Raw genomic sequence first — 12,416 nt, 5'->3', positions numbered from 1 at the left:
GTTGGCATATAATCCAGAGTCACCTTTGCGTCTTATGACCTGTGTATGACCAACCCAAGGAAGCCCTGTAGGGTTAACAATCCACAAATATGACCAAAAAGCAATCACCAAAACATCTTAAAACTCTTAACAATGGGATTATTTATAAAATGACACAAAGAATCAAATACTTAGGCAAGGATCAACTTAAATCTACATTTAAAAAAACAACAAAAGCATAAAAGTTCCCTGAAGTCAAGGCAGCAGGGAGCAGTGCAAAACTCAAAATCTTACCAAGTGAAATTGTCTCATTTTTAGTCAAAATGTCTTATCCAACTTGATTTAAGATCAATTTACTTAACAAGTAACATTTGACAAAATAGAGGAACTTGTTTTAAGACAATGCATCTTAAATATCTTGTTAAGTCAAACAATCTTGAAATGATCTTGTTTTGAGTTGTAATTTTGAAGAAACAACATTTATTTTACATTTCATACATTTTTCAAGCTGAGATCTTATTTGTAGAAGACAGATAATCTTGATTTAAGACAAACCCTTTACTTGATTTAAGTAAATGCATTTTATTGGAGAATCTATCAGAAAACAGCTCCATTGATAAAAGAAAGAAAGAAAAGCTGTTTTTTTTTAAGGGTGGGTTACAGTTTTCAGGCACTGTTTCTTCTAAATCAGATACAAATATCCATCCTCAAACTACATGCACACAATGAAACACCTACTTTAGAGCATAGCTGGCTTATCCTAAAAAACAAAATGACTGAATATTAGTATATCCAGCTCACTATGAGAAGACATTGTATCTCAAAATGCTCAAATTAAACTTTGTAATCTTATTTCAAGTACATGATGGTCTTAAACCTAGAAAAGTGCCGCTATAACGCAACTCAAATTAAGGAGAATATATCTCAAATGAAGAAATTGACATGAAATGTATTTTTGAAAAAATCTTTGAGTAAAAATTACTAATTGTTAGCATTCCTGAATTATTCTGAGACACTACGCTTTAAAATACTGGTAAAATACTGCTTAAAATGAGTTTTCCCTGCTAATTTTAAGATCACAGTTTTCTAAATATTACGTCTTATTTTAAGAAATCTTACCAAGCTAATTTTCACTTGTTCTATTGGCAGATTTTTTGCCTATTTCAAGGTAAAAGTACCTTGAAATAAGGGTTTTTTCCTTCTTTTTGGAGGAGCATTTTTCCAGTGTATGCCCAAGACCAGGTGGACCTAGTTGTCCTAATTAGTATCAACTGCAGGGGAAAAGGTGAAACAGAGAAGAGAGAAGGGGAAGACACAGAATAGAAAGATACACCCGGCACTTTACCTTGTTACTTTCTTTTCATATTTTACACAGATATACTTTTGATACCTGTTTTATTCGTGTCATACAGAGATGAGGAGAAATTTCTATCCTGTTGGTTTCATAGATTTTTTTTTGCTGAATTTGTTTCGTGTGTTCAAGCTTTATGATTTTTTTAGAAGCAAAAGACAATATGAAACATTGTTTACACAGGCACCAGTTTTATTAATATCATGTCACTTTTCAAGATAGGACTCATGAAAGCCATATTCCTGTATATCTCATGAGTATCTCTTTTATTTGTTTCCTTGTTCCTCCCCCACTCTGACCTCTGTCATCTTCTTCCCTTTCATCTTTCTCCTTTCTCCTCACCTCCCCCCTCTCTCTGTCCATTCTCAGAAGGAAAGGAAAGCAGCAGGTTTATTAAAGCTCCTGTCGGGGGCGGCAGCCAAGAAGAAACCTCGATCACCTCCGTCCTCCCCGCCCACCCACGATTCCAATCACTGCCCTGTGGCCACCGACCCTGCACTCCATCCTCACCACCATCACCACCACGCCCGCTCAGGTTCCTGTCCCATGGCATCTCATGGGCGAGCAGGCTCCTGTCCAATCGAGAGCGAGATGGCGGGGGCCATCGGTCTGGAGCCTCTGCACAGGAAGTCAGGTTCTCTGGACACCAACTTCCCCTTGTCGCCCCCACCAACACGCGCTGGCAACCCTCTGATGGTCCTCAGGCCTGAACCCAAACCTCTGTCCAGAGAGAGGTGGGCATACATATTCAATCATACAAAAATACATAAAACACAGTACACACACGAGCACAACAATGACAGAGAAGGAAATAACGTCAATAAAGTAACAGTCTTTTAAGAACAATTTAAAAAAGACGTATATGCTTATTAACCTTCCTGTTATGTTGCGGGTCAAATTGACCCTTTTAAAAGTGTTTTTTAGGCAATATATGCCTTCCAAACCAGCTAAATGCAGCATAAAAATCTGGGCAGCATGTGGCAGAAGAGGAGTCATGTTAATTTATCAACATCACTTCATAAAAAAAAAAAAAAATCAAAAATCTGTCATGTAAAACTATTGTATTTATATTTAGGGCTTTCCAATGTACATTAAAAAAACTTTTAACATGAATTATAATTAAAAATTACTGAGTTATCCTCATTGAACCATGATCTGTGAGAATTAAAGAATACCATTACACTTAATATTGATTTAAATGGTTAGTAATGGAGTTAAAAATTTGATTAAAAAAAATCTGATTGAGATTTTTTGGGTTCTGACACTTTTGGATAATTGAATATGCACCGGGTCAAATTGACCCAGGAACATTATTGCTGTTCCAGAGAAACAAACATAACTGAAGGGTTAATGTATTCCTAATCCACATAACTGTGGAAATGAATGTGTTTTTTTACCATCAGGTTGCTATGAAAACCTGTTTTTTTTGTTTTTCTTCTCTAGTGTTTCAGAAGCTTGCTGTAATTTAAGAATGGCTGAAAATATCAGTACACTCAAGTATAAGGACATACTTGTGAATGTAAAGTGCTCTGAGTGGTCAGAAGACTAGAGGAAGTACTATACAAACACAGTCCATTCAATGTCATAAGGATCAGGATTGCGCAAGAGGCGCTTTCTCCCCACCTGCACTCTGTTTGAAGTCACACTCACAGCTGAATGAAGCTTCATCACCTTCATCAAGGTGGTGGAATCGAGTATAACTGTAAGCTTTTCAACAAGCTCTTCCTCAGTAACTTTGTGTGACCATGGTTACATATCACACAAATAAGTAGCCATTTAGATTACTGGCAAAAATCCCACCACAATATGAGAAAAAGTCCTCATCTTTTTTAGTTGCATTTATTTTAAAGAAGACATTTTATCGTTTTCAATCTAATGTCTATAATTTGCATATTTACATCTGTATGATTGTAATAGTTTTATCTTGATAAAGGCAGTTTATGTCTGTGTGGGTTACAACAGAGAATTTTAATTTGTGGAGCATGTACCATGATGAACAATAAGCAGCGGTAAACATGGTCAGTAACCCAGCATCAGTGCAGACTCACTGATGCAGGGTTGAACAACCCACTCCCACTCCACTTTCAGAGGATTTGGATGGCACTCAAAGTGGTGAACTTTCCACTTGAATGCGCAAACAGAGGGAAAGTGTGTAGGGAAGAGGTGTAGAGGGCAGTTCTGGAAAGGCCCTGAATATACTCTGAGGAAGGGCTGTCTGAGAGGCAGCCTCATCATATCACAACTTTTTTCCCTTTATACTCTATTCTTTTTAAATTTAAACTAAAAACGGTTCAACCTTTATTATTTTATTCTATTAAATGTTGCTCAATACTCTGTCCTAGATTTATGATACTGTATTGATCCAAAAACAAGAGATGTTAAATCATCGCTCACTTAGCTTTACATGCAGACAGTTTTAAAAATCCTTTAATTCCTTTGTTCAAACCAAGAAAAAGTAGTGCCGTGATGTTAGATGTTTCAAGGACCTTTACAAATACAAATGCACACACTAGCACATGTGAGCACACACACACGCACGCACACACACACACACACACACACAAACACACACACACACACACACACACACACACACACACACACACACACACACACACACACACACACTTCCATTAGAGTAAATCTTTGTAAGTGAGTTCCTGATGTTAAGACTCTCCAACTGTGTCAAAGTGGCATCCATGAGGGAAAAAGCATCTAGTGGAAACGTGTGTAGTCCTTGCTTTTTGCAACAGTGTGCTGATGTACTAGGAGTGCTGGTTATCACACCACACCATGCCTTCTCTGCCCCATCTGTGTGTGAGTGAGGTAGGGGAAGTTTTAGAGAGTCGAAGAGGAAAGCAATTCTGTCTTTGTAATACTTGGATAAATTGGCAATCTACAACTTATCAAAGCCAAGTGGAAGCAGTTTCACTCTGACTTGCTCTGGAATTAATGGCCACATTACCTGTTACTACAAATCTAACGCATCAAATGACTTTCAACAACCTCTTTCTCGAGGTTTGTCAAAAAGTCCTTTAGGAAATGCAGGAAAGGGAAATGACTAAATGCAGTAGTGGAAGCAGGTTAAGGGAGATACATTTGGGAACACTTTGTGAACACCAGAAAACTCTCTCTACCAACACCTGCTCGGGTTGAATGCTTATGTTTTACAACTCTCTGTGTGTGTGTGTGTGTGTGTGTGTGGCAGGTTCCGTGTGGTGGTGCCCTACCCGCCGCAGAGCGAGGCGGAGATTGAGCTGCGGGAGGGAGACGTGGTGTTTGTCCATAAGAAGAGGGAGGATGGCTGGTACAAAGGCACCCTGCAGAGGACAGGACAGACCGGCCTGTTTCCCAGCAGCTTCGTGGAGAGCTTCTGAACTGGATCAGGTTGAAAGAAGAGCACACACTGTTCCTGACACTAAAAGCACACACACACAAACGCCTCTCAGTGACATATATATATACTCAAAGGATGGAGCGACATTGGTTTCGCTGAATTACAGGTTTAGAATTAATTCTGAAACTTATTTTGATAAGACACGTCATTAAAGCTGGGGTTGGTAGTCGAGAAGTCAGATTTAGATATACTTTTTGTTATACTGGTTAAAATGATCTTTATGTCCCGATGGTGATCAATACATAATGTGTTCTTAAAAAAGACGGAAAAAAGCTGTTATCTACAGCCGGAGTAAACCTGGGAAAACACCAACCAATCACTGTTTTTGGGGTCCAAAATTTTAAACCAATCAAATCCCGTCCTGCCGTTCTGCCCGCCTCCAGCACGTACATTTCCCCAGCGTGCACTCCCCGTCCCCTGCCTCTGCTTCCCCTGCCTCTACTGACTGCCCCTCTCGCTCGGCCTCGGGCCTGTCCCCTCTGACCCGGTGAGGTGCTTTGCTCAGGGCTGTAGTCCGGATCAGAGTCTAAAAAGCTCTCACCACGGGGGCTCTGACAAGCAAAAGAATTAATGACATTTAGTAAGTCCTACAGAAATGTATATGTATCGTAGCGTCCATCCGCACGTTGTAGGGATGACGAGCCGATTCGTGAACACGTAGATTTTTAATAACCGGTCACTGTCGGCCGTGACCACGGCAACCAACAAAGCAACAATCAATGTTTGAATGAATGAAAAACTTCTCCTCTTGTCTCTCCTCTCTCCCACTCGCACACTCTACACCTCTCCTGATGCCTTCACGGACTGTCAACACTGTAGGAATTAAGAACACCTACACTGAACACGTTTAACAAACAGTAGAGCTGTTACAGTATTATATATGTGTTATAACTTTTCTCCTGATATTGTGTCACCGGTACAACTGGATAATGCTAGCATGATAGTTGTGAGTACTAACAGCAGCCATGTTTGTTTGTGTTTTTAACTTTCACTATGATAATGTTTTGGTGAGGACCGGTTTTGAATCAGTCACGATCATATGGTCACAAATCTGTGGCACTCGTGCATACAAGCGGGGGCGTCGTTTTGGAGGAGCTCCGAGGGGAGGGGGGGAGGGGTTAGACGGAGTCCTGAGGAAATGCTACATTCAAATTCATGCTAGTTTTCCAAGACTACCAACCCTAGCTTTAAGATAGTCAAATATGTTTAAGGAGTTTATTTCAAGAATAATCTGTCAAGACACTCGGGTTTGAGGTGAGAGGAAATTCAAATGAAAGATTATTGAAGTCTAAAACAAAACATTATTAATAGCAACTACTTTTCGAAACCAATATTGGTCCAACCACTTTACAAACACACACATGCAACCACACAAGAAAGTAGGCCCCGGCTTTGACCAGCCACACAGAAAGCAGGGCAGCTTTTCTCCTCAGAGGGGCTCCATCAGACTTGTTGTTATGACCCGTGATGTTGACTACTGAAGGCTCAAAGAGCACAGAAAGACGAACCTGCCTCCCCGCTCTCTCCTCCTCGGCATCATCCACCAGCAAAACAGGAGCACAACAAGCATCAGCTCTGCTTTCCACTGAGACCTCAGAACATGAAACCGGGGTGCTTTCTTGGTTTCAAAAGTAAAGACTTATGACGAGAAGTGTCACGCTCCAGGATCATTGTAAGCACATCTCTGTGTCTAGTTTGTGACAACAAGCACATGTGTTTCTTAACCCAGTATGTGTTAATAACAGTGCATGTAGCATTATTCTGTTTTTTTTTATATGTTGAAATAGATGTTTGTGTTGTCCCAAACTAGTCATGCTGTGATGATCGTTCACAGGGCTTTGATTTGAAAGCAAACTAAATTAGGTGATTAATATTTCTATTTATATATCTTACTGAAATTTATACAGTTTTTTAACTTAAAGTCATCCTTTATAGAGTCACAGAGCGGGATGGAACTGAATAAACTGGCCTTCTGAATGTAGGAAGAAACAGAAAATTATGCCAAAACTCTTGAAACAACTGATTTGTATTGAGAAAGTTGTTTTTTGATTTTCTGTAGGATTTTAGAGACAAAGAATGCACTTGGTAATATTTGATACAACCTGCCAATATATATCTACTTCTACAGTATTTTACATCATTATTTATTTAACAAAGGAGGTTTCTATTGCTACGTGTCAGATTCTTCTGTTTCAGACATGTTTTTCTCTTTAACACAAACCTCTTCAGCTGGACAAAGTCTTAATCCAGCCTGTTCAGTTTAAAAAGTTAAGATTAAAAGACACAGTCACTGATGCAGTTAGTCATGGGAAAACTTCACATTCTGTCATAAATATTGCTTACAGTAATATCTCTTCAATTGCCTTTTTAAGTCTAACTGCAGCAATATTGTTTAATGTGTGCAGATTTCATGCTCATGGGAAAATGTACAGTCAAGAGGCGGGAATGCAGAGACACAAGTTTTACATCACACAACTGCCAACCTTTTGACAACATGTCCTCTGATCTCATCCACCTTTATTGAGTATTTTTGTACGGCTTCAGTGAGTGTTACCGTCAGTCTGCTTTGTGAATCTCTACGTTCTTGCGTGTGGATCCAGGCTTGTCTTGTTTACATCCACCCACAACCATCTACCTTTTATCCTTCTTTCTGTAGACAGAAGCACAGTGAAACTCAGAGACCGACTGTGCTTATCAATGAGTGCGTGAGTGGGTGTGTGAGAGAGCAAGAGGGGCAGCCGGATTTCAGTGTTTGAATGTTCAAATGTTCGTCCTCTCCTGCTTTTTTTTTTTTTTTAATACTGAGCCACAGTCGAGCACAAACAACGCTGGCCATGTGCACACAGGTGAGGCTCTCTCATTGGCCAAGCACAAATATAACTACATGAGTGTTATTAGGTCCTTAACAGGTGAGAGTTTGTCATTGGTGAAGCAAATGTGAATGTCCTTGGTGAACTGCACTATGACCATAAGGAAAACGATAAGAATACAAAATTCAGTGTAGAAAAGTTATCAGAAATGCCTTTTTATTAAAAAACATTAAAGCAACAAAAGTTCCCCAGAGTCAACAAAGTTAACATTGAATTAAAAACTTGAATATCTTATTCTCAATGATGTGACTTGAAAAACAAAGATGTCAGATTTGCAAAAAGCTCTTCACAGGCCTATAAAAACAAGCACAGGCAAAGAACTATAGTAGACAGCGAACACATCAAAACACAGTTTTCTCAAACTCCTTTTACCCCAATAAATAATATGATAAAATCCTCATATCGCTGATATTTAAGCCTTAAAACAAAACAAAAAAAGCAGATTTTTTTATATCTGAATGTTTTGTTTTTATTGTCTTTGTCTCCATGTGAAGGTTCTCTATCATGGAGGAAATAGAAGCAAAAGCAATTAGTACATGTAAAGAGTTTTTTTTCTTCATATACTCGATTTTAAGGTCAAGAACCTTTACTCCAGTCCCTAAAGTGTACAACAAGTTGGACAAAAACGTAACAAAGTGAAAACAAACATGTTCATTACAGGGCACATCATGCTCTGCAGTCATCTTCATGCTGCTTGCAGTGCAGTCTGGGTAGTCCTGTGCATCTGTGCCAGACACTGTTCTCCAGCTGGTCACAGCTCCAGTGGAAATAAGTGACATATTCACTCACACAACACAAATATTAAAGTACAGGAGAAATAACTGAAAAACAGTTACACAGTGGACTTATGGCTGTGAAGCACTTTTTCTGTTTTATTCATCCTGTCGTGAAGAAATGTAGTATAACAATGGTTTTCTTTTAATGAAGTGTTTAGTGCAGCTAGTTTATTAACCATTAAAAAGGTCAAAATGAAATGTCAGACTTTAGCAGAACATCATCTTTATGAAGCTTTAGTCACAGAATTGGCCTTTAAAACATGTCATTCAAACTTGTGTGCATGTGAATGCCAACAAACACACACAAACAAACATTCTTAGGTGTAAACATCAGTCAGATAACTGTCTTTTATCTCCTCTGTTTCTTTGTGCTGGTACGATAAGCCTGCTGGCTGTTTTTCTTAAACCTCTGTTCTTTTTGACTGAATGACAAAAACCAGCAGATCTCTCAGAACAGCTCTGCTCAAACCCTGAGTGCAGTTTCCCCTTTGTTCTGAACAGAGGACTCTAATTTCTACTGAGTCAAACTTAAGCACAAGTCCTCGTTTTTGTCAGAGGTCATCAGATCTAAAGGTCTTACTATTATTTGAATGAGGTCGATGCTGTGAGGAGGAGCAGAGTTTACAACAGTCCCAAACATCAGGAATAAAACCACTGCACGGTGGCCACTTTACGAGAAATATCTTGAACCGCAAGTCTTGCAAAATGTACTCATGACATTTGTGTTTATTTATGTGCTGTAAGCTTGTCTTTGGTCTCAGTTTCCTGGATGTAAAACGCCACTTTTAGAACTCATGGTGACAGCTTGAAAATGTGAACAAGCTAACCAGCAGCAGCAGGAGTTGTAAACTCTACTGGACATGGACATAAAACTTAAAACACCATGCACATCAGATTTTCAGTGGGTTTGATCTCAAACTGCTGTCCAGTCCTGTTTGTTTCTTATTTGTCCTTCCAGGAAGCTTGAGCACTCGCCCTGCCATCTTGAATTAGATGTCAGCCATATTTGTTCCTATGGATACTTGTGTGTTTGAACGTGTGTTTGTGTGTGGGTGTGTGAAGGGAGGGGGCCTCTGTATGTAGCTCTTTACATAAATAAGGAACTTGATGAAAAAGGTTTGGTGTGGCATGAATGCTCATGCATTGTCAGGACTGGGTAAATAAAGCCGTACGGTGGGAGTACCAGAAAAGAAGAAAGTATATATATAATTCTATATTGTGCAGAATATTTATAGGCCTTTTGTGCCATTGAAGTCATGCTCTGTGCTGGACATGCCCAGTGCTCTCTACCATGTGATCATTATACATCGTCTTGTACTGATGACCCGTGGCTGATTTGATTGTTTTTTCATGTCAAGTGCATTTTTCGCAATAAATGCCTTTGTTTTAAACAGATTCCCTGTGTCTTGTTTGCGTCTGCCTGCAGCATGCCGATGAAGATAACAGAAAGTGAAGGGGGGGAAAATACACACTTGTGTACTCTGATGCATAACAAACGCATTACCTGTGCAGCCCATTAGGATTTTACAGCTGCCCTTTGGAGAATTCATCCTCAGAATCATATTATATCCCGCTCTAATTATAATTATGTGCGCTCACAATGTGCTCATTAAGAGCTTATGAGGCTCATGAGCTCCACTCCGGGTTCACTTCTCTGACAGAGGGTGTTACTGTATTTACCATCACACACATGCTGCTAAAGGATGTGCAGAAACAATGACTCCCTCCATCTTTCCCTCTTGCTTTTGCTTTCATTTTTCTCTCACACTGTCTTTCTTGTATTTTAAAGGCAACACCAACATGAACGAGTGGTGTAATTGGTAATTTCAGAGCATCGTCTACACTCCCCTTAAATGACAACCTCCTCTCTCCAGCAGCCGGGCCTGTCTCCGATGATCACCTCCATTTGCATTTAGAGTGACTTGCAAAAGGTGACAAGGGTGTGTGTGTGTGTGTGTGTGTGTGTGTGTGTGTGTGTGTGTGTGTGTGTGTGTGTGTAAAGGGAGGTTTGACAGCTATCTTGGATGTAGGCACACACAGAAGACTTGCACAAACACACCAACTCAGACGGCGAGATTTAAGGCAAGCAGGAGGCAGGCAGCAAATTTAGACTTTTCAGATTTCTGCTATGCTCAGATAAGGATCACCTCCGGCAGCAAAACTGGGAGAAAACACTTCCCACCTGGATGCCGAACCACCCAGAGAGTTGCTAAAAGTGTTTGTACACACACACACACACACACGCAAAAAAAAAAACCTACACTTAAATGTACACACACTTTCTGCACTGTTGGTGAAATAGTTCTCCTCAGGGCATCCTCTTCCCAACCTGCTGGCGAGGTGCTGCAGGACCCTGCAGGGAATCGATCAGCATTCCTCTGCTCTATGCCAGACCTGTCTGTCTGTCTACCTGTCTGTGTGCCTGCTCTGAGTCAAATCAAGGGCAGCAGAGCCAGGGGGTAAGACACTGCAGGGGGATAACACCTCTACCACTCAGCACAGGGCGGTCTCTTTGTGTATGTGTGAATGTGTGTGTGTTTCCTGATAGAGCCAAGTCGTGGGCAGGGAGGATGTTAAGCTGCTGCTGTTTCCTAAATCTTCTGAAGCAAAAAGGGAAGCTTGTGATCATCCTCTATCCTCTTACTACTGATAAAAGAGAAATAAATGTAGACGTCCCTACAGTAGACATTTCTTTTATAATGAATCACAGGGGGGAGGAATCAGGTCAGGAGATGTGTAGGTCTTACGACAGCCTGGAAATGTGCAATAAAAAAGTGTTTCTCTCCTCAGGTTTGCTGCATTAATGGAAACTAAAAAGACAAATTTCATCCTGAAAAATTCAAAAAGTGCCCTCAAAACCAGTGTTTTAAAAAAATGTCCAATATAAAATTGATAAATTGTAAAAAAAAAAAAAAAAAAAAAGTATGCTTTTTTTGTAAAGATGGAGCCAAAACCCACCTACCAGTCCCCGGGTGAGACACTTGAAAGGCTCAGCATGAGTGCATTAATAAGATCACAGATGGGTCCATGACCTCTGAGTACAACCTGGACACAATATTTGAGCAGCATTTGTAAGGAACTGAGATCATGTTTATTTTGTATGGAACAAATCCGGAAGTAATGTGATGCATCATGTGTTCCTATCAACTATATGACCTCAAAGACTCAACTATATGACCTCAAAGAATCAACTATGTGACCTCAAAGAATCAACAATATGATCTCAAATATACTTATCTTCATATCCCCAGTGACTTATATTTTACACTCTCTCTTTTTTTAAACTAGATTCATAGATATGAAAGAAAATATAGATATGTTAGTAACAAACTAAAGAAACAATAACTTTTGGATTCTCTGTCATTGGATTTTGCGAATTTGCCTTTGCAGTTTAGCTTCAGAGTTGGTGGATACATTTATGGCAGTACAGAACATGAGTACAAGTGTTTCCAAATTATGAGTAACTTCACTTGTATTCACTTTCAGAGGTAAATATTAGATATTTTCCAATCCTGTTTCAAAGATAACTGTGAGGGGCACTAACTCTGGCTACTCACTGAGTGTGATGGGGAAATCATCCCAGAGCAGAGTCAGGTGTGTGTGTTTTGCTGATTAGGCCTGATTGAGACCAGGTGTGTGTAGCTTATATATACCCTGGAGTCTCTGTGTGCTGTGCTGACTCATTGTCTCACCTTCAGAGATAGTGAGAGGTTCCCTTTGTGTGCAAGAACTATCAAAGTGTGTCTCTGTAAAAACTCAACAAAGACCTTTTTTGTGGGTTTGATAGCAGTTTCTATTTTCTATTGTACAGTAGTTGGTTGTTGCTGGGACCATTATCCCCCAAGTGTTTTTCGTTCATTTAAAGCCCCAGTGTCTTCTGATAGTTTTTCTTTTTAGTGAGTTGCTTTGGCAGCGGTGGAAAGTAACAGAGTAAATTTACTTGAGTACAGTACTTAGGTACATTTTTTGAGTATCTGTACTTTACTTGAGTATTATTTTTTGGGGGAACTTATTACTTTTACTCCACTACATTCAGAAGACAA

At 39.7% G+C, this 12,416-nt stretch overlaps 1 protein-coding gene across 2 annotated transcripts in view; it reads left to right on the top strand.

Moving 5' to 3' along the window:
* Positions 1-9,768, top strand: part of LOC117819726 (E3 ubiquitin-protein ligase SH3RF3-like) — a 167,065-nt gene extending 157,297 nt beyond the window's left edge. The window contains exons 10-12 of one of the 2 annotated variants that reach the window (XM_034693156.1): positions 1,700-2,064; positions 4,539-4,717; positions 7,133-7,148. In XM_034693156.1, the coding sequence (XP_034549047.1) occupies positions 1,700-2,064; positions 4,539-4,707 (534 nt within the window). In that variant the 3' untranslated portion in view covers positions 4,708-4,717; positions 7,133-7,148. Of the gene's footprint in view, positions 1-1,699; positions 2,065-4,538 lie in introns of both variants that reach the window. The other variant, XM_034693158.1, reaches the window with a different exon arrangement.
* Positions 9,769-12,416: the final 2,648 nt, after the last annotated feature.

Source organism: Notolabrus celidotus, chromosome 10, assembly GCF_009762535.1.
Source record: "Notolabrus celidotus isolate fNotCel1 chromosome 10, fNotCel1.pri, whole genome shotgun sequence".
Classification (NCBI taxonomy): Eukaryota; Metazoa; Chordata; class Actinopteri; order Labriformes; family Labridae; genus Notolabrus; species Notolabrus celidotus.
Note: the sequence above shows the minus strand (reverse complement) of the source record. Positions and strands in the feature narration are given on the sequence as shown.